Here is a 20,177-nt window from a genome sequence, read left to right on the forward strand (position 1 = left end):
CAACTACTAACACACATCGAATAAGTCCTCCTGCAAGCAGGTGCAGCATTTTACACGTCACCAACTACCGTTAAGCATGCAAAAATATTCACTTCTCCAACACAGTCAAGTGAACTCTGGTGTATAATTTCACACTTTATGTGCAGAACTGTTGAACAGTATGTGCAGCTTACAGACCTTTCTATTGGCCTACAGCTGAGGCATATGCAGTGGGGTGTATGTGTTCACTACTTCGGAATTTCAGCTGGTGCATTCCGTACTGATGTGTAGCTCTCTTTCTACACTTAAAGAAATTTCAATAGAAGGAGAGAAAAAAAAAAGGAGTTACCAAATCACAGAAAGGCAGATGAAGAGAAAGTCTGAGAGGTGTGGCCATAAAATACTTAGTGACTAATTGGCCAACACCCCTTTTAATGAGTGTTTGCCCCTTGGTTAGACACATTAGGAGGCTATAAAGGAAAATAAATTGAAACAGAATGAGTGGATGCACCCCACAGAGCCCATAAAACCTTGATCTGCTCCAGCAGCTGCTGCATAATCCTCAAAGTACAGTGACTGACACCTACGTGCCTGCTGCAGACCATGTTTGCAGGTGTTGTGTCCCTGATCGTCAGCTAAAACAAACGTGTTTACACGTCTGTTAGTGTGCATAAAATATTTTTTGAAAAGATGACTCAATGACAGCTGATAATAATTACTGCGCCGTTTCAACACTAATTCTCTGCAATTTTGGTTAAGTGGAACAGAGCAACAGACAAACAAGTCGGGGTCGCCGGTACAAGAGTAGCTGCAGTTGCGTTTGTAAGTACGCTGTTTGCATACGTTTGTGTAAACGCAGGCTTACATGTGAGCAGATAAATGATACGGTATGCAGATTCATGCGGTGAGTGACTGTGTGCATTTCAATAGCACTGATTGGAGACAGATGGAGCCCGACACGCAGCGGTATAGAGCAGAAAGCCGTGCAAAACAACTCAGAATTGGAGAGCATTTAGAGACAAGACGAAAGAAGACGAAGAAAGAAAATGGAAAATAGTTGGGTGAGAAAACAAAGCCAGTCTGAGCGAAGGTGACATTAAAGGCAGGGCGATACGTGAGGTTGCGCACCGTGGTACATGTGTGTGTTTCTAGCATGCCTGGCCTGGCCGCCAGCCTTGACGAGGTGATAAAAGCTTGTTTCCTATAAACACTAATGATGTTCATTAGTGAAGACCTGAGGGGGCCTGCGGGGGAAACGCAGAGTGACTGTTTTAGTGTGTCTCTGTGTCAGTCAGTTCATGTGTGCTCCAGGACCTCCGTCCTATAAAAGTGGCGGTAATAAGTGCCCATCCTGGGTCTAATTGCAGGTGTAATTGTCCTGACCCAACAGGTTTACTGCCGTTCCTGACGGCTGCAGCTCGTCGGGTCTGCTCGGTGATATTCAACCGCAACGTCATCTCAGAGGGCCCTCATCCAGACGCCACACTGTAACCATGTAAACAATACAACCGCTTCCCAGAAGAGTGTATTGTTGCAGGATCACACCACACAACACCATGTGAGGAGCAGCGGTCTGTCCTTTATATAAAGGGGCACAGGATGGGACTGACTGAAAGAGTTTGTGATTAACACAGATCTGGACAACAGATTTCACCATGTTCCCCTCCTGAACACCCCGTTTCACTTACACAAGGCTAAATTAAAGTCCCTCCAATATGAAACAAAAACCCTCTTTGAATCCCTTAACACCCCCCTCAATCCAGCAAGAGGGCTTTGGAAAAGAGAGAGAGCAAAGGCGGTTTGGATGGTTATGTGTTGGATGAGGAGGAACTCATAAACGTGAGCTTATTCTATCTTTGTGTGCTTTATGAAGAACTAAACATCCAACGACTGGACTTTCTTTTTCTTTTTTAAAACTGTGATCAGAAATTTCATCAAAAAAAACATTCTTTGGTTTGGAGCAATTTATTTCAGATAACACACATGCGCAGAGACGTTTGAAAGTGGGTTCATTAAACTGTCAGAAGGCCAAAGGAAACACATACCTCTAGTGGTGAATCACAGAGAAATCTCCGGAACTGTGGAGGGAGTGGGGGTTGGGGGTGGGGGGGTGGGGAGAGAAAAACAGTTAGATCTCTGGGTCACCAAGTCTTTTGAAAGGCAGAAATGAAAACCATACACATTCTCCATTGCTTTCCTATATAGTTTATCCCTCACTGTTTTCTCTGTACTCAGGTGTCACATATCAAATGGAGCCCCCCTGCCCCCCACCCATTCACATAGGGTCATAAAAGGAAGACCATATTTACACAAATGAAAACATTTAGCGTATCATCTGAAGCTCTAAGCCAGGGAGGACATAGTGACAGCTTAAATTATCAGCTCTGCCAATGCCAAAATAGCTTAGGCTGAACACATCAGATCTCAATTACCAGAGGACCATGCCTGTGGAAACATTAAATCGTTCTTCCATTCTTTCTACTCTTTCCTCTGCTCCTTATTTTTTAGCACCAGCTTTGAGAGCAGTGTGTTTACAGATGAGCTGAGGGAGCCAGACCAAAAAGAAGCTCGTCTGAGAGAGGAGGGGACGGGGAAAGGCAGGAGGATTCGTGAGGCAGGACAAATGTGGCACGCTTCCATGTTTGGGGCGAAGACCACGGCATAATGAGAACCAGCACAGCCCTGGTGCAGCACTGATGGACAGCTTTTGGTTCATGCAGTCTGTCTTACACTCATGCACAGCTTCAAGATCAGATACAACAAAGAAATACGACCATCCATCTGTGTGCCTCATTTCACTTCGCTGACAGTAAGTCTAAAATAGCATCACGGAGCCAAACACACGGAATCAGGACAGGCCTGAATGGGAATGTCAGTTGTGTAATTATGTCATGAATAACAGCTCATAAGAGATATTTTGTTAAGCAGAGCTCTCTATCTCCAATAAATTCTACTTTTTAGAAGTGTAGATCATTTTTTCTGATTGATTTGGAATCTCTGCTTTTTGGACACTTGGCTCTATGAGCTGGATGGTGTGACCAGACAGCTGATTAAGATGAATTTGTTACAAACAAGTGATCCGTATGTGTTTTAAATTTCATTATCTGCTGTGGAAAACAGGTTTAATTTTCTACTCCGTTTACTGTTGCTGCATGTCTATTTTAGACACGGCCTCCCTGAACATGTCAGACATTCTAACTTTGGGGAAATGTATGTCTATTTTAAAAGATCAAGAAAATAGTGAGATTCCTTTTAGAAATGTGCTGGAATAATTTCTTTGCTTGTTCCTAACTGGCCTTTTATATTATTTTACATTTATTTGTATTGTATTTCTTCATTTCTAGTGTATTACTGATGCTTGACTACAATGTAGACCTGTGAGCAAATAGACACAGGTTCACGTGCCTCAAAATTGGATGTAAAATCTCTTTTATGATGCACATGTAGGCGTCCTGCTAAGCATGTGTACAATGTCATTGAGTTCTGTCCCATGTTTCTGTAGATGTGGATAGATCATAACTCACTGTAGTCCCTTTGGCAGTGGCATGAAAGTCATTTTTCTGAAAGATGTTGAGGGGGGGTCTCATGAATGACTCCTCATGTGCAGCCAAGACAAGAAATTTCAACACCTGGTGTTCCCCTCAATTCCATCTCAAAACAGGATGAGTAGAAGAAAAGGAGGATGGAGGAAGGGGATGAGTAGAATCCTTCAAACACGGAACACCTGTGTTTCTAGCTTCACTTCAAAATACTAAAGTGTATTCCTGGATCTTTGACGTAGTCCATTTATATTACGCTATGCCCTCAGAACAATTTGGGGCTCAGTACCCGAGCCAAGCATTCATGGAGCAGCAGTCGATAATGACCAATGCTCATGCAAAAATAGTTTATCATGTTCCCCACCTGTGTAACCATTCCAGTCAAGTATAATGTTCCGTTCCTAACTGCAGTGACTACTGCTTTGCCAGTCAATAAAATACAAACAGTCAAGCCTCCCAAAGTGCGATACTGCTAAAGGGCACAAATGAAACTTTTGTTAAAAAACTCACAAAAAACCCCCAAATGGTTTACCAAGAGGATCCCAGCTGCAGTCATTAGATGACATCATCTCTATACGCCATGCTGCAATCCGGCTGTGTGGGACTGAAGCATCTCTTGACCTTTTAGTAACACGCCGTATTATTTAAGTAAACAAGTAAGAGTAGGAAATTTTTACGTACTGAGGCCTGTAAATGCATAATTGGTTTGGATCATGATCAGTTGTGATCATTTCCAAGTGCGTTCATTCCTGAGCCCCTCATCCTCCAACTTTCACCAAGGACTTACCGAAAGGAGAAGCAGTGGACCACAGCGGCTTTTCCACCGCTGTGTCAATTGTGTTTGACAGGACGAGGCAGCTCTCCTGGAGCCTGGCAGAGAACGACGGCTCACTAGTCACTGACGAACAACAGACTGCATGGCCCCGCAGACGCATGAACACACAGACAAACTCATTCATAGGCACACCGTAGGAGATGAGACAGTCGGGAGGAATGAGGACGGCGAGGGAACAGACATGCGAATCCCATCTCTGCTTCCTCTCTCTAGCCCTCAAACTCCGATACAACATGTATGCCTGTAAGCGGATTACCTGGACCCGCATCCACAACACATGGAGCCCATCACTCCCCTAACTCTCCCTTTCCTATAGTAAACACCCATCTGTGCATGATTAAGAGGGCAAGCAGCTGTCTCCCCCTCCCTCCCTGCCTCCCTCCCCACACACACTCACACACACACACTATCACTTACAAGCTGTTGTGTCTTCGTTTGTGCACATACAGTACAAATAAACACACACAAATGCTTAACTCTAATTGCTACTTAGACCTCTAGTCATCGTTTTTTACTCACTCAAATTGCTGTATTTTGTGGAGGGACAAGGGCCTGCATTCACTCATTAAAAAGCAGTTTAAAAAAGAGAAAAAAAAGAACCAAACTTCAATGAACCAGATCATTGTTAAAAGGTGCAGTAAAGGATTTAGTATCAAAGGGTTACAATCAACCAAAAGAATATTTAGTTGACAGAGGAGGATCACCTACAATATACATACCGACCATTACTGTGCACAACCAGGACTTTAAGATAATCTTTACCAAAGTCTATTCAAATTTCTTCCTTTTACTGAAATAGTATGCATGTGTTATTGTTGTCTCATCCTTCCTTCAGGTGTCTTAATTGAGGCCATCATGAAGAACAAATACAAATTTATCAGGATTTGTTTTCCTGTAAATGAATGCCACATGTGGAGGAACTCACAGTCACGGCTCAGCACTTCACTTAAGTTAAAAACAGTAAGTGTGCATTATTTGGGCACACACACACAAGCATGGTCAGGAAACCCTGATGGGAAGAAGAATGAATAATATCTGGCTCCATTCCAATCATGGAAATGCACACAACCTTAAACAAACGAAGCCATTTTCCTCGAGAACTCGCACTGTCTAATGGCGGGACAATTTCGGTAAAGTAATTCAGCTTGCGCGCGTGTGCACACACACACACACACACACACACACAATCTCTTCCATCACCTGGCTCAGTGCCAGGCTGACTGTATTCCACATTCTGCTTCTAGGTAATACTTAAAAGGGATTAATGAATACCTCCACAAATACCCAATGACCCCTACTTCCTCGGTAGCTTAAGATGGCACAGCATCCAAATGTGCCATCAACAATGTGTTTTCAATTACTTTATGAATACCACAAGACAATAGAGAGATTGGAGCTTCTGGGAAGAACAGGCTGGTTAACTAGGATCTTGACAGGCATACAAATAAAAATCAACTGAATTTAATCCTGCTTCACAGTGGTGAGTCCGACTGACGAGGCATAATAAAGATAGATGCATCTGAATAGGAATAATTAAAGATGCCTGAACATGGACAAACCACAGTGGGACAAGGCAAAGGAAGATGACAGGAGCGTCCTCATAGAGTCCAAAACCAGGAAGATTTTTGCGCCTGTTTATGATAGTAAAGGGACCAGCACTGACGCCTACAATCATCTCCATGTGCAGAAATGTGTTGGAATTTTCCACTTAATGCTTTGAACCCCGTCAATAACGTGATGTGTGGGTACAGAGTCATTTCTCGTTACTACTCCCTGAGGCTCAGACGTCAAACTGAATCAGAAAGAACATTCTCTTATAATGCATCTGGTTAAACTTACAGGTGCAGCAGCTGATTCTGGAGAAAACAGGTAGTTGTTGCATCTCATTCACAGGTTGTCAAATAGTGACACTTTGAAGATGTACATGAGTGTTTGAGGTGTTCACACCAGACACCTGTGGCAGGAGCCACAGAAAGTATCTGTCTCCAGGATCACCTACTGGACCTTGAAATCACTGTTTTATCATAGTCAGAAACTAAACTGATGAGTCCTTCATGAAAAGAAGAACTTTATTTTCTGGAAACACTACAGACAGGAGAGATGTTTGTGCAACTCCACACCTTTTCCAGTTTTTTAGATGTTAGTCCTGTAGATGTGGAACAGACTGGAACCCAGTGTGGTTGTAAACCTGATCTGAAGCTGTGCACACGAATGCACATTCCCTTTAATAGAGCTAGTGTTATGGCACTAGGAAAGAATCTGCAACAGTCTGCCCAATCTGCCAGCATTTATTATTTATTAATTACCTTACCTTTTACAAGCTGGAGAATTCAGTAATTTAGTGAGGCGTGTTGGCAGAGGGATGGGGGGGGGGGTTGTTTTTCCAGCCCTGAGGGACAAAAGGCCCTCTCAGGTTTGTCCAGCAGCTCTGCATCCTGACTAGACTTTTCTCCTCTATTAATTCCATATCACATGTTAAAACAGAGGTGTGTGTTGTTGGGTGATTTACTGTGTATTATATATCTATTTTTCACCTCTGTGCATCTAAACTTTATTTCTGTTTCCGGATAAATACAAGCAATACAACTCATACACATTAAATAACATATAGTGTATAACCCGGTGACCTCTCTCTCCCTCTTAGTAGATTTTGTGCAAAATAAAATAATGAGGACCCAGCAATGCTACAGTGTTCCTAATGTGCACACTAAAACACTCCCGTAGTTGCAAAATAATAATCATGCAGTACCTCGCTCTCACTACATTCGCTGGGGTCATCACCATGAACGGCCATCTGGTAGCATGAGAACACTTCCGCCGACTGCTCATAGGACGCCACGAATTGAGGGTCCTCAAAGCTGACAGGCACTAGCCTCACCTTCAAGCAGAAGATATGGAAGGGGAAGGAGCATGGAGGTGGAGTATAGCCTTAAAATCCTGACACAGACTATGAGCACTGGGAACAGGTATTAATAAAAAATGAAGCTACAATAAAAATGGGGAAGTATGGGTGCTTTGGAGGAATGAACAATGCAGAATCTCACAATGACAGCTTTAAACAATGTAATGAAAGTGCTTCAACATTGTCACATCAGTCTCCTAGTTCACACAGAACACAAGTCTGTTTGAAGTTTGAGATTTGAGTTAATGTATATAAAAAGAAATTTTACTAAAAAAAAAAAAAAGGATACCGAAATATCTGAATCCAATGGGATCCTAGGAGACTGAAAGTGTGCTGAAAGCTGTTGGGGCAAGTTGACGATGAGGCTAGTGCACTGCTGACCCTTTAACCACAGACGGCATTGAGAGCACTGGTAAATCAGCACATTGTCAGGGCACGTGAAGGCCAAAGCAGCAAGAGGCAGCGACGTCTGAATGGAGCGTTTCCAGAGGGGTGGGGTGACTGGGCCGTGCAGACTAGGTAAATGTGTAAAAGTTGAAGGGGTTCCGCTTAAAAACTGACCCCACAGCTCCAGACAGAAGGGCTGGCATGATGATCGAAGGCCAACTCAGACACCTGGAGAAACACTGCTCTCTCCACTGTGGCGTATGGAAACAGTTTCCTTTCCATTTCCTTTCCCTTTGCCCTCCCTCTTATGCATATCTTTTTCATACCAACACATTAATTCACTTCACCGATATCCTTTCTACTTACAAAGAAATAAAGTTTGATTGTAAATTATAATCCATTTTACACCTCATCCAGTCTAGGAATGTGCACTGTGAAGTTCTGAACTTTTTGTTCATTACAATTTAAATCTATTAACAGAATCAAATCTTAAAAGAGAGTAGAACGAAAGAGGAGTAGAACCCCAGAACAAACAATGTTTAACTGCAAATGGTAACCCCTGACAAATAATGAGTTATTATTCCATCTCCAATACAGACAATATTGAAACTGTTGTCAATTTTAGTAGATTAAATGAAAAACCTGATGACAAACATAATATCTTCATAAGAGTAAGATAAAAACGCTTCTGATGCCTCTGTAGGTACTCAAACCTGTTGACCCTCTCCCTCCCTCCCTGAGCACCCCTAAAACAGGATGACCTATGCCCCCCACCCTCTGACCTGGCTCTCGGAGGGTTTTTCGGGAGGGTCCTTATGAATGGCCACCTGGTAGAGTTTGTACACCTGGTAGGAGGCGCTGAAAGAGGCTTTGAACTGCGGGCAAGGGGGGTTGGAGCGCACTAGCCTCACCTTCAAAAAGAATATGGTCAGACAAAGGTTAACTTCGAAATGGTAAAATGTACTAGTAGTAATAGAAGTGGTTTAAACCTCATTGAAAGGAAAGTACTGCTATGAATAAAGAAGAAGAAAAAAAGAGTATGGCAAGATTGTGAAGGCATACAGAAAGACTAACACACCTTCTCTTGAATGGATCGCATGAATATTTTAAAGAAAGTGGAAAAATTTCCAGTATAAAGTTTTATATTTCTCCTTTAGTGAACTGACTTGTTTTCATAAATAGCAGTAATTTCTGTAGCTTATGGGAAAAAAGGGTCAATACAGAGAAGGTGTGTTGTGTCTCTCTCCATCAGGACATTAAATATTACATTTGATTCAAGATAACACAAAGTGTAAAAAAAAACTTTTACAACAAAGTTCCAATAGAAGAAATAACCATTAGCCTCTTTACAATATATTTACTATATTATGCATCAGTCCCTTTCCAATGCTTCACTTTGTGCTCTAAGCTCAAGTAAAATATTCAGCAAATACCTCTGACCATTACAATCAGACATTAGAGTAATTTAAAGAAAATGTTGACACTGGTGTTGTACATGAGCAGGGACTGAAGATGTTTGCGTGTATGTGGGTCCATAAGGAAGAAAACATAGTGTACAAAAACATAGTTTAAGTTCTTTAAGGAAAATCCCACAATTAAATTGTTTATTCACCAAAAATGACCTGTCTGGTATGTGTTAAAATACAAGTCATTTTTCTACTCAAACATCAGTCTCAGCCAGGCTAGAGTGTCTAATGTATACCATTGAAAAATATGAGCAGGGATACACATTGCAGAGAGATAACTTTTATTTTAGATAAGTTAGCATTAAACCTGGGAAAAGTAAGACTTAAATTTAAACTCTTTATGCACCGACGCACCATTTGAATAGCCATCTTTTCATTGTAAGCTGTTATATAAATGCTCTAGTTGAACAGAACAGAAAAAAATCTCTTATTTGACCTCTTGGCATCTAGTTAACATCCCCTAATCAAACTGAGATCCTGGGCTTTTTCAATTGGAGGTCAATGTAGGCGTTTTCTAATTATATTTCTATTTATTTCTATTCATTGTAGAGATATATTAATAACCTGACATAATGTGGGTAAACCAACACTGAGGACATCTTGGATTGCATGGAAATTAAATTTTAATGGTTATCATAACATTTTTGAAATTTAACACTAGCATTTGCTATTGAAGTATAAAAGTACACCCTCATAGAAGCTTTTGTTTAGGTTTAATCCAAAGGAAAAATCAGACATAAGGGATGCTGATTTAAAACAGAATTTTGTGGACTTTTTAGTTCATTATAAGGTAACTGTGTAGACGGTAGACACAGCACACAAGAGGGAGGACAACAGTAAGGGAACAGTTCTCTTGAGTGTTTGAGAGCTGAATCTCATTCTCACATTGACCCCTAGTGGCGGCTAAAGAAATGACAGTAGCACTTAAATAACTAATGGAACCTACATTCAGTGCATCAACTTGTCCTTCCTGTCATTGGGATTTAACTCATTGCTATGCATTAAAATTACGTCATGAACTAACTGGCTCCTCAAAGATCACAACACTGAGGTTTACTGTAAGTAGTCTAGGACAAAGTCAAAGCAAAGAGATGCTTCGTCACCAGACTTTTCAGTCTACACTTCCTTTCTAAAATATCTGATGTATCCCGAAGATTGCTCGTCTGTCCCACAGAGTAATATCTTCAAAAGATTAGCTGGCCTGAACTTAAATGCTCTGATGCAAACGTGAATTCATTTGTACTGCTTGGTTATCAGTACCACGCATGCCTGAGATACAGCATCAGATAGATCTATTATACCGCTTATCAGCCAAATTGTCCATTAGCAACAAATCTGATGCAGCCTTGCCACATGTAATACACAGATAAAAGGGTCAAATAGAGACTCTCTCAATTATTTGGCTTTTAAAACACAAGATTATCTTTCCCTTGCAAAGGATGACTTTGTGTTCATGCCCACTTAGAGAAATTGAATAGTAATTGCAGTCAAACAAATGAATCCAAGTGAAAAGAGTCGTCTGAGTGTAGGTTTTGCCAATCCAGTCTCAAGGGTATATAGACAAGACACAGACGCAGGTTCATCACTGCATCTGGCTCACATTTTGGTCAAGACTAAGAATGACGTTACCCTACCAACCACAGTTTGAAGCCTTTGGCAAAGATCTTTCTATATCGTTCCAAACCATGCCAAGAGTTAATTTCCATGTTGTTTCATACTGGCTGAGCTGTGGTTTTAATGTCATCAGTAGGGAAATGCGACCCGGTCTATGTGGTGTGCCTGTCATTTGGTGGAATTCAAACAGGGAAGAAGAGGTTTTTCCACTCTGCTCTGGCCAGCTCTCCTCTTCGCACATATAAACACATGGTGAAGTCACTGGAGCTAAAGAAGACGGCTCTATGAAACCAAAGTTTCAAGTTAAGTGAATCCAAACGTTATGGAGGCAAAACGTTCAATCAAAAAACACTTTCTGAAGCAGCTGGAATAATTGCAATAGGCTAATGTTTACTTCAAGTCTAATAAAAAGAGAAAAGAGAGCATTTATTCTGTATTACTGCTCACCTCAAGGCAATGAGAAGAGTTGTCACGTAATGACTCAGCGATGAAATCTTCCAAGAGTTTGGGTGAGTTGTTCTGGGAGGGAGAAGTTGGGGTAGGAGACACAATAGAAGGATCCCCATCAGCATCACCTTTCTTCTGCTCTTTCTTAAGACGTCGCTCCTTCCTCACGTCTTTGGCCTTCCGGCAGGGTGGACGGTTGGCATCAGGCCCTACGCCTGCACAATGCAAGTACCATTAACCATACAACTGGCATAGCCTGAACTTTGAAAGCATTTTCAAGTAAGAACATAGAAAAAAACTCGCAGCCATAAGACTTGATTTAACAAACTTTTACAAAGGCTTTACATTACATCTTTGTTTAGGAGGCTATGATACATTATCTTTTCATAAAGACTGTTGTCAACAACCCGTTAGTGTAGAAGTAGATCTGCCAGTCTATTTGAAAACAAGAGGTTCAGTCCATAGATTACGAGGGATGGAATGTTTTATAAGCTAGCTGAAGGGAAATGTGAAACTAATAATGCCCAATGAAGCGAGGGTTCATCAAGGTCAAGATTCTGGTCAACGAGCAGTGGAGCGGTCTGTCTGGACCCAATCCATTCTGATAGGCTTAACAGACTGCTCTACTGGAATTACTGAGTTAATATCTACGTAAAGGGCAAATGCTTCCCCTTAGATTAGTTACTTCTACTTTGAAACTTAGTTCAACTGATCCCTGGAAATTAACCTTTGACCAGGAGTGATGTTTCCTAACATTTATATGTATCGGATACTGATACAGGGATATACACAAATTCATACCTGAAAGTAGATCGAACACCTGATGATTGGTGTGTGTAGTTCAAGGAGGGGTTTGTGGATAATTAAAGTGACAATGATGACAATAAAATCCTTGTCGTATGTTTGCAGCTATGCTGGAGGTACATTCAGTACCTATTTACAAGGAATGTCTCACATCAGCATAATGACAGTGAGCTTCTTCACAAATGTGATGATTTGTTGGAGGATTTGTTGATTATTCACTTCAATATTGTCCTTCTGTAAAGAAATCAGTAGTTTGCCGAAATCTACTTGAATCTATTTGTCAAGTCAATCACACAAAAGCTCTCAGTCATTGTAGATGTGTTTTTTGCAGGAGCTCTCTGTTCAACATGGGTCACTTATCTTGTGTCATGTCACATGCAGTACCTCTTTGTGCCTTTAAATATTCACTGTTGGTCACCTTGAACCTAGTTTGCATTTCTGGAGAAACAGAAAAAGCAGACGGAATAATGTGCCCAAACGTTTCTACTAATGGTGACACTAGCAAACATAATGCCACTTCAGAACACACGGTTTCTCTCTTGCAAAAACATTAATTGATCGTTCTCTAAAGCAACTGAATCTCTTCCCGTTTCCCTCTTTCTGGTCCTCACTTCATCCTTCTTCTACTCCCCCCCTCCCAACACCAAAATCTCCTAGGCTCTGGCCAAGCCCTACAGCTCTGCGGGCATCCCATGTCAACAGTTTACACGCCCACATCCTGTTTGAAGCAATAAGGAAATGATGGTCTTTTCCTGCTTGTCGTACTGCCAGCCACCCCCATCAACTCACAAGCGTTCCTGGGCTTTAATGGTAGAAGACTCGCAGAACTGTTTTAGGTAGACCTTCTAACACTAATTCATACATCCAAAAGAATTACAGGGTGGTCGAGTGGGGGCTTTTCCATCAGAGTAAAGTTGGTTTGGTCTATGCTAATTGCTGACAGCAGGAATCAGAAATCATAGCAGCATTCATCACTCCAGCTCAACCACAAACCTAATTCAACATTAATTATACTCTTTCCCAAATGTATCACTGACATGGTAGATAGCCATGGTAAATAATAATAATAGCAAACATCAACAGCAAGAACCAATGCAGTCAGAGGCTGCAACATCCAGCAACCCCTGAATTCAAAATTTTACCCAGACCTACTTGCATAGGTCAAAGATCAAAGCTAGTGCTCTGACCTACTTTCATAAATCAAAGCACAAGCTTTGATCTACGGTCTTTCTCACACTGGCCTTCTCCCTTGTCTTTCTATCTTATCCAGTTCCTGAGAGTACAAAAGTTAAAATCTGACCTTGACCTAGTTTTCTCAAGGTCAAGATCATTATCTCATTTTCATCCCCATTGCTGCCTGAGTAATTTGCTTTTTGTTTCATCTTTCTATCTGCAACGGTTGTGAAGATATTTGGTGGACAAACGGACAGACAAACACACAAACACTGACAATTACAATACATCACCGCTTTGAAGCATGATGTAATAACAGCAACAAATGACGACAAAAAATGCAAATAATAATTTGATATGGAGAAGTGATTTGTGATCTGGCCAGAAGGTTTCTCCTGGGTCTTGAAGGAGTAGCAGGTAGCTCGATGCTAAACCATGAAGAGCTTTAAAAGTGAACAGCAAAGTCTTAACATTAATTTCTGTTAACCAGTGAAGATCCGCTAAGACTGATATGATCTTGTCTTCTGGTGTTCAGTAAAAAATACAAAAAAAACCTGCTATTCTTTGCACTAGCTGAAAGAATGAGACTACTTCATGGCTCAGATATTAATATAGTGAGTTGCTGTAGTCTAAACATGAAGCAAAAAAAGCATGAATGAATTTCTAAAGACTCAGTAGAGAGAGGAAATACCTAACCTTTGAGATGTTCCTCAGTTGATACAGACAACAACAACAAAAAATTTTGTTTGAAAAAGGTGTCTGCCCTGCATTTCTGGCACTAAGTCTGATAAGAGGGAACCCAGGTGTTTCTGTAAAACAGACATGCAACTCAAGAGAATTACTTGTTGTTCAGCTGCAGATGGTTATAAGACACATTATTTCAAAAAGGCAGGTTTTTTATGACACAATAGTCTGTGTCGAGCAAATACTGAAATTGAGTATTGTCTTTCTACAAAGCAGCATAAATAAAGAACAATAAAAAAAACCAAGAACAGACCAATGGGGAACACCGTATCAGAGGATCCACATCACCAATGGCTCAAGAGAAAATTCTATTTAGACAAATGCCCTTTTAGCCATTACAGTATCCTATGCCTATCCACTCTTCAGGGTCCTCCGATTACACAGTGTCAGCAATATAGATTCGGATCTGGAATGATTACAGTTGCCACCAAAATCAGCCAAAAAAGAAAAGTTGTTTGTACTAAGTTAAGAAAACCTGATTGAAAATTTGAAATTGGTCAAAAATATCAAGTGTTCATAAAAAAAATCATGAACTCTGAACTAATGTTTCCAGCCAATATAAATTGGCTGGAAACATTTAAAATCAGTAAAAATTTATGCTTTTTTATCCCAAGAAATGGGAGAACTAATGTACGCTTGATCCCACAGGATGAACAGCCATTCACAACTGCTAAAATTGTGGGAATTACACTGTTAAAAACCTATTCAAGAAATTTGGCAGGCACACAATCTGAGTGGCTTGGTGAAGGTTTCATTTGGCCATCATGTCCTTTAAAGGGTACAATGAAAGCAGCTGAAATTTATTGAGCAGGGTGGGGGGAGACGGAGGATCTCTGGTGGCAAGTTTTATTTAATATATTTTAAATGTCTTACAAATCAGCTCCTGTGGAAAAAACAGATGCCCGTGCGCCAGCATTTGGCTTCGCACAAGCAATGACATTCGCTTATTTACAAATACACACAACTTTCAGATCAGACTTTTCAAACTTTTTATATTGTCAATGTTATGACATACTGCTTTCTTGTCTGTACATGTGTGGAGACACAAACTCACTATTGGAGGACGCTTGATGCAACCATTAAAATATGGGGTATATAGTGTCATTTGTCAGTAAGCACCTCTGTGAAACAGTGTCACAGACCACAGTTAATCATCTGACTGTTTTTTAGCTGTTTCTTTGTTTGTACAGCAAAAATATTCATGCATCTTATAAAAGAACAATTGAGCTTGGGCAATCATGCAACCATTTAAATATCCAACTGCATGTCAACATATCAAACTGCACAGCCAAATGACGTATGCTGTTCAGTACAAGAAATTGTCCTAACTTGCCTAAATGTTAAACCTGGTCAACTACTTTACTTTGTGGCCAGTTAATACCACAACACAGGGACAAATTTATGATCAGACAATTAGGGGGCAGTGACAGGAGTGTCACCCCACACTGTAAAGAACATGAAAAATGGATCATACAATTTGTAGGAGGAAGTAAAGCAAGCCAGACCACTGCTACCTTCAGATGCAAACTAATTCGTTTGGTGGTCTATTGTAGTTTAATAATAGTGGGTCAGAGGCAACAAAGTTATTTTACCTTAACTATAGATGATTACTATAACACATAGTAAGACAAATCTCCCCATCTGTTTCTAATCTCAATAGTAAAACCTAAAAGACATTAGCTTTCTTTAAACAAGAGATCTCTGTGCCCCTAGCCATCAAGCAAATAAGTGGCAGGAATGACAGAAAGTGTGCATCAGTGAATTTTCTCTGGATGGTGTCATATCTTGATAGGCAGAAGGAATTTTTATTTAACTTTTTTTTTTAATGGAGGATGCACACAACACTGAAAGACTGCCTGGGACTAACTATTTTCACTTGAATTAAACTGGAATGATTCCTTAAAACCATACCAGAGCAGAGTCTTACAAAACCCAGACTGTGTATGTATGTCTGTATGTTTACCTCTGGCTTTGAATATGCTGTATGACAAATGAGGAGGTATGTTTTCTCAAGCTCGAACTGGAACCTGCCCAGTGCCATAAAGCACTCCAGTCATAAACCCAGAGGAAAGAGGTAGCCAGGTGTTTTCTGTTGGAGGTAAATATAAGGGGAGTGGAGAACCACTTTTTCAACACAGTAAATCCTTCTTACTTCCTCTTTGCCAGCCTCCTAAAAAGACTTGTTATTTCTGACTGTCTATGGAGGAAGAGTGGTGCTGACACAGGTGTAAAAGTGGAAGAACACTGATTGTTTATGCATACATCTGTGTCAATAAACGTTTTCCTGCTCCAATGTACATCCACGCCTTTTGATTAATGAGCATGGAAGCCTGTTCTCATTAGATACTTGAGGGAGAAAAGTGACTATGACCTGATATATAAACGGCTGCTAACAGTGCCACTTCCTGCGTCTAATGGGAGTTATTATCTCATTAGTGTGAATGTTATTCATTCTCTACTGTGAGTTGGCCATGAGGATGTCCTGTACTGAGAGTAAGGTGGGGAAAATGACAGATAAGCCAAAACCAGACACACTCCTGACAACACGGAACTAACACTGTCCTCATTCACCAGGCCTCTTCAAAGTGGAGTCCTATACAAAATGAACAGCTACACCATGTGGCAAGTATCGGTACTTCAGCTAGTACGTTTTTTATATTGGATTGTAGTAAAAGTAAATCAACAAACACCACAAATATAAACTCATATTTACTGCTGACCGCAAAACACCAGACATAAGCCTAAAATAAACAGGCATAATTACAGCAAACCTATTGTAGGTAATTTGTAGGAAACATATTCCTTCCCCATTTGTCCATGATGGATACTCTTATTTGAGTCTGAAACTGGAATTTTGGGAAAATATAGATTTTTTTTTTTTTAACAAGAGGGGAGTTTTGTTCAAATCAAAGAAAATATTGAAGAGCCCTGTTAGCGGCTTGCTGAAAGCTCATCAGTTCTCTTACCTGGTTTAGGAGCTGAGGTTGTTCTCCCACCTGGGACAGAAACTAGATCACTTCTTGATGTTTCTGAGTTTGTACTTGTCACATCCACATCTTCCTTATAAACTTCTGTGACAGTTGGACACTCTGCTATTGCTGCCTGAATGTCTGAGCTAGCAGGACATTTCATTTCTGAATGACATGGTTCCCGTGGGCCCAATTCTTCACACACAGAGTCCATTGGTTCTCCTACAAGGCACAAAGTCAATACTGCTTACACCAAATAAAATTTAAGCACCAACATCATTGTGAGTCGTTTCAGCATCAACACTGAACTGGATGCATGAGCACTACTCATCTCAGAGGATATGCAACATGATGAAAAAAATACTTATACAGACTTTGTGACAACATTTTGTGATTGATGCGAAAGGGAAGCTCTGGATTCTCATTTTCCATAAATAATCTAAGAGACACATCTGACTGATGAACACAGTTTGCTCTGATATAAAGGTCCTTTGATACATGTTGTTGTCTTAGTTTTATTTTTATTACAATGCTGATATTTGTTGACACATGTACCATAGCAACTTGCTATCTGTTTTTCTTTTCACCTATGAGCTTATTTGTTTTATTATTATTAATAGTCAGGTGAGACTCTGACTAGTATTTCAGTCTCAAACTTCCTCAAATATTTTGAAGATTGATTCCGTCAAAGCACAATTATTAAATTCATCCAAAAATTGTTCCATGTTTTTGCTTTGTTCCAGAAAACTGGAGACGTTTTTTTCCAATATCACTATTCAATATTGATAACTAACAACACATGCATGATTGATGTTGTCCGTTTCGTTTGCATGTACTTTACGACCATGTCATGAGACGAATGAGAGCACAAACACAGACCTGTTAAAGTAATGTCTCACCTTCATGCTGTTTTTTTGGTAGCTCCCCATTGGAAATGAATTTATTCATCTTTTTCAGGATTTTCTTGTGAGATTTTGAAGGCTGGAATTTCAGAGCATGGCATCTTGACAGAGAGCAGCACAGGTTTGGTTACAACAGTGTAAATCAGGATATATTTGTATTTGCTTTATCACACCATCTTGTAAAACCATCTTGTCAGTTCTGAAGATCCCTGGAAGAACTTCTGACGGCTGGATTATCGTTACCTGATGGTGTACTGCGGACAGCAGGTCTTGTGCAGAATGGGCTTGTAGACATATTTCCCACTTCTGGAAAAAACAGAATGCACATTAGTCATTTAAGTATATTATCAATGATTTAAGACTTCCAAGATGGCCTTTCTGGAACCAAATTAATGTGAAATTACAACATATCATTATGAAGGTAAACCACTGACCTTCTCCAGCCTCGGTCTATGAGGTCCTGGTAGTCCTGTACCGTCATGGTGTGAGACCACATCCCTGCAGACAATAAAGTGGATGTCATTATTAAAGCTAGGATGACTGTCTAAGGGTAGTTACCTTCTACACCAAAGAAGCAACAAATTTTAAATATCTCTCATCAACATGGCGATGGACAATGTTGTTGTTATGGTGATGAATAAAGCCCCGTTATGAGTGCAGGATGGAGACACAATGATGTCTGGGTGTCGCTCATTCTTGGGTCCAAGCAGACATTTGTGTCAAACCTCCTTTAAGCTGTCCTTGACATATCATCAAAGGAGGCATAAAACATTCACTTTAAGTTCAGATTACATCACAATGTCCCACTGAGTATTTTCCCACAAAGCTGTCGGCCCCAAGGGCGAACACGCTAATTGACATCCACAGCAGCTTGGATCCTGCTTCCCAGAGCTGAGGTCTGTTCTTCCTGTTTAAACTCCTGACCTTTTCTTCTGCAGCCATGAACACAGTGTACACACACACTCCACAGAAACACTATCAGTTACTGGAGGAAATCATTGTTTACCAGTTAACACAACACAAACAAACTGAATAATGTCTAATATCCCAGGAGGATGGTGTTCAGCCAACACAGTCAAAGAGACGACTCAGCGTTGATCCCACAGTGAGTGACAGGACTCAGGTCAGAGGCCTGAAGACACCAGAGGCTCTGGCTGTTCTTCGTCATGTGACATATGATCATTGCTGGGAAGTTGTGTATAAATGTCACAAACTTATGGCCTCATCAGACATTCAATGTAATTTTATGCCACACAATTCCCATGACCCCAGCATTTACATAGCTCACAACTTGTAGTATATTACTTTAATACTTGTGTTAAAAGGCAGTGGTCAGAAAATGTATCATAAATAAATCCATTTATTTATGAAAACTTTCAAGTACTACAAGTAAATCTCCAGGACAAAAAGACCCCATGCTTTGTAATGAAACAGAAGTATGTGATTTTAAAAAGCCTAATAATTGCTCTTTCAGGAAATCAGAAATTTTAAAGGTAATAGTTGTGAGTATAACTGGATCATGCTGTGTGAGTCGGACGTGAATGGAAACAGCTCCTCTCATCAGGGCTACACAGCAGAACCTTTCTGTCATTCACAGCTCATTTATTCACCTCCACTGAGGCACGACAGCCAACAGAACACAGGAGGGCAGATGTTGTCCTATGCAGCGGGGGCTAAAGGAAAGCATCGAGGACAATGCCTCTTTTTGAGCACCTGCTTCAACAGCGACACGGGTCAGAAATCTGGTAGTCGTGCTGTTGATGTATAGACTGTTCAACATGCCTCCCTATAAAAATAAAGCAATCCAGTAACAAATATTTGTGAACCACTAAAAAAATTGGTCAATTTAGTTATTTTTAGTCTGGAGCAGAAAGCAGAAACAAAGAGCCTAATAAATGAGTTAATTTTCATAAATTCAGTTGACAGACACAGGTCTAGTGTTCAGTTTCCTTTGAACTGTAGCTACACAGACTTTGAACTCTATTATATGACCATACAACTGATCACTCACTAGAATTAAACAGGAAGTCTTGCTCCCCAGAAGCCGCCATGCCCACATGATGCAACACATCCAGATTACCACTCTGATCGGACTTCAGACAGCAGCTATCGTCTGCAGGCTCTGAGCCCAAGCCTTGAATGGCTGCATTAAGTACAGCCTGATTATAGTCAACCCGTCTCATCCCATCTCACCCCGTGACACCATCTTGTCCATTTTAAACATTATTGTGCTGAATCCTGACTAAGAACATTTGTGTTTTTAAATAGCTGTCACTGATAGTAATAATAATAGTAATACCCATGTGATCACAATTTCAAGGTGTATGTTTTCATTCATATTACGGGAGTCAGTGTATCACGGGGCTATGGCTTTTAGGTGCAACAACATCATGTGGATACTGTTGCCTTGAATTAC

At 40.5% G+C, this 20,177-nt stretch overlaps 1 protein-coding gene across 5 annotated transcripts in view; it reads right to left on the reverse strand.

Moving 5' to 3' along the window:
* Nucleotides 1-20,177, reverse strand: part of LOC137603343 (arginyl-tRNA--protein transferase 1) — a 53,283-nt gene that overhangs the window by 31,367 nt on the left and 1,739 nt on the right. Inside the window, exons 2-9 of one of the 5 annotated variants that reach the window (XM_068326664.1) lie at nt 18,196-18,259; nt 18,005-18,067; nt 17,759-17,862; nt 16,857-17,081; nt 12,358-12,411; nt 11,170-11,384; nt 7,103-7,231; nt 2,025-2,057 (exon numbers count right to left, since the gene is read on the reverse strand). In XM_068326664.1, the coding sequence (XP_068182765.1) occupies nt 2,025-2,057; nt 7,103-7,231; nt 11,170-11,384; nt 12,358-12,411; nt 16,857-17,081; nt 17,759-17,862; nt 18,005-18,067; nt 18,196-18,259 (887 nt within the window). Of the gene's footprint in view, nt 1-2,024; nt 2,058-7,102; nt 7,232-8,424; nt 8,554-11,169; nt 11,385-12,357; nt 12,412-16,856; nt 17,082-17,758; nt 17,863-18,004; nt 18,068-18,195; nt 18,260-20,177 lie in introns of all 5 variants that reach the window. The other 4 variants (XM_068326665.1, XM_068326666.1, XM_068326667.1 and 1 more) reach the window with 4 other exon arrangements.

The sequence above is a fragment of the Antennarius striatus genome, chromosome 11 (genome assembly GCF_040054535.1).
Source record: "Antennarius striatus isolate MH-2024 chromosome 11, ASM4005453v1, whole genome shotgun sequence".
Lineage (NCBI taxonomy): Eukaryota > Metazoa > Chordata > Actinopteri > Lophiiformes > Antennariidae > Antennarius > Antennarius striatus.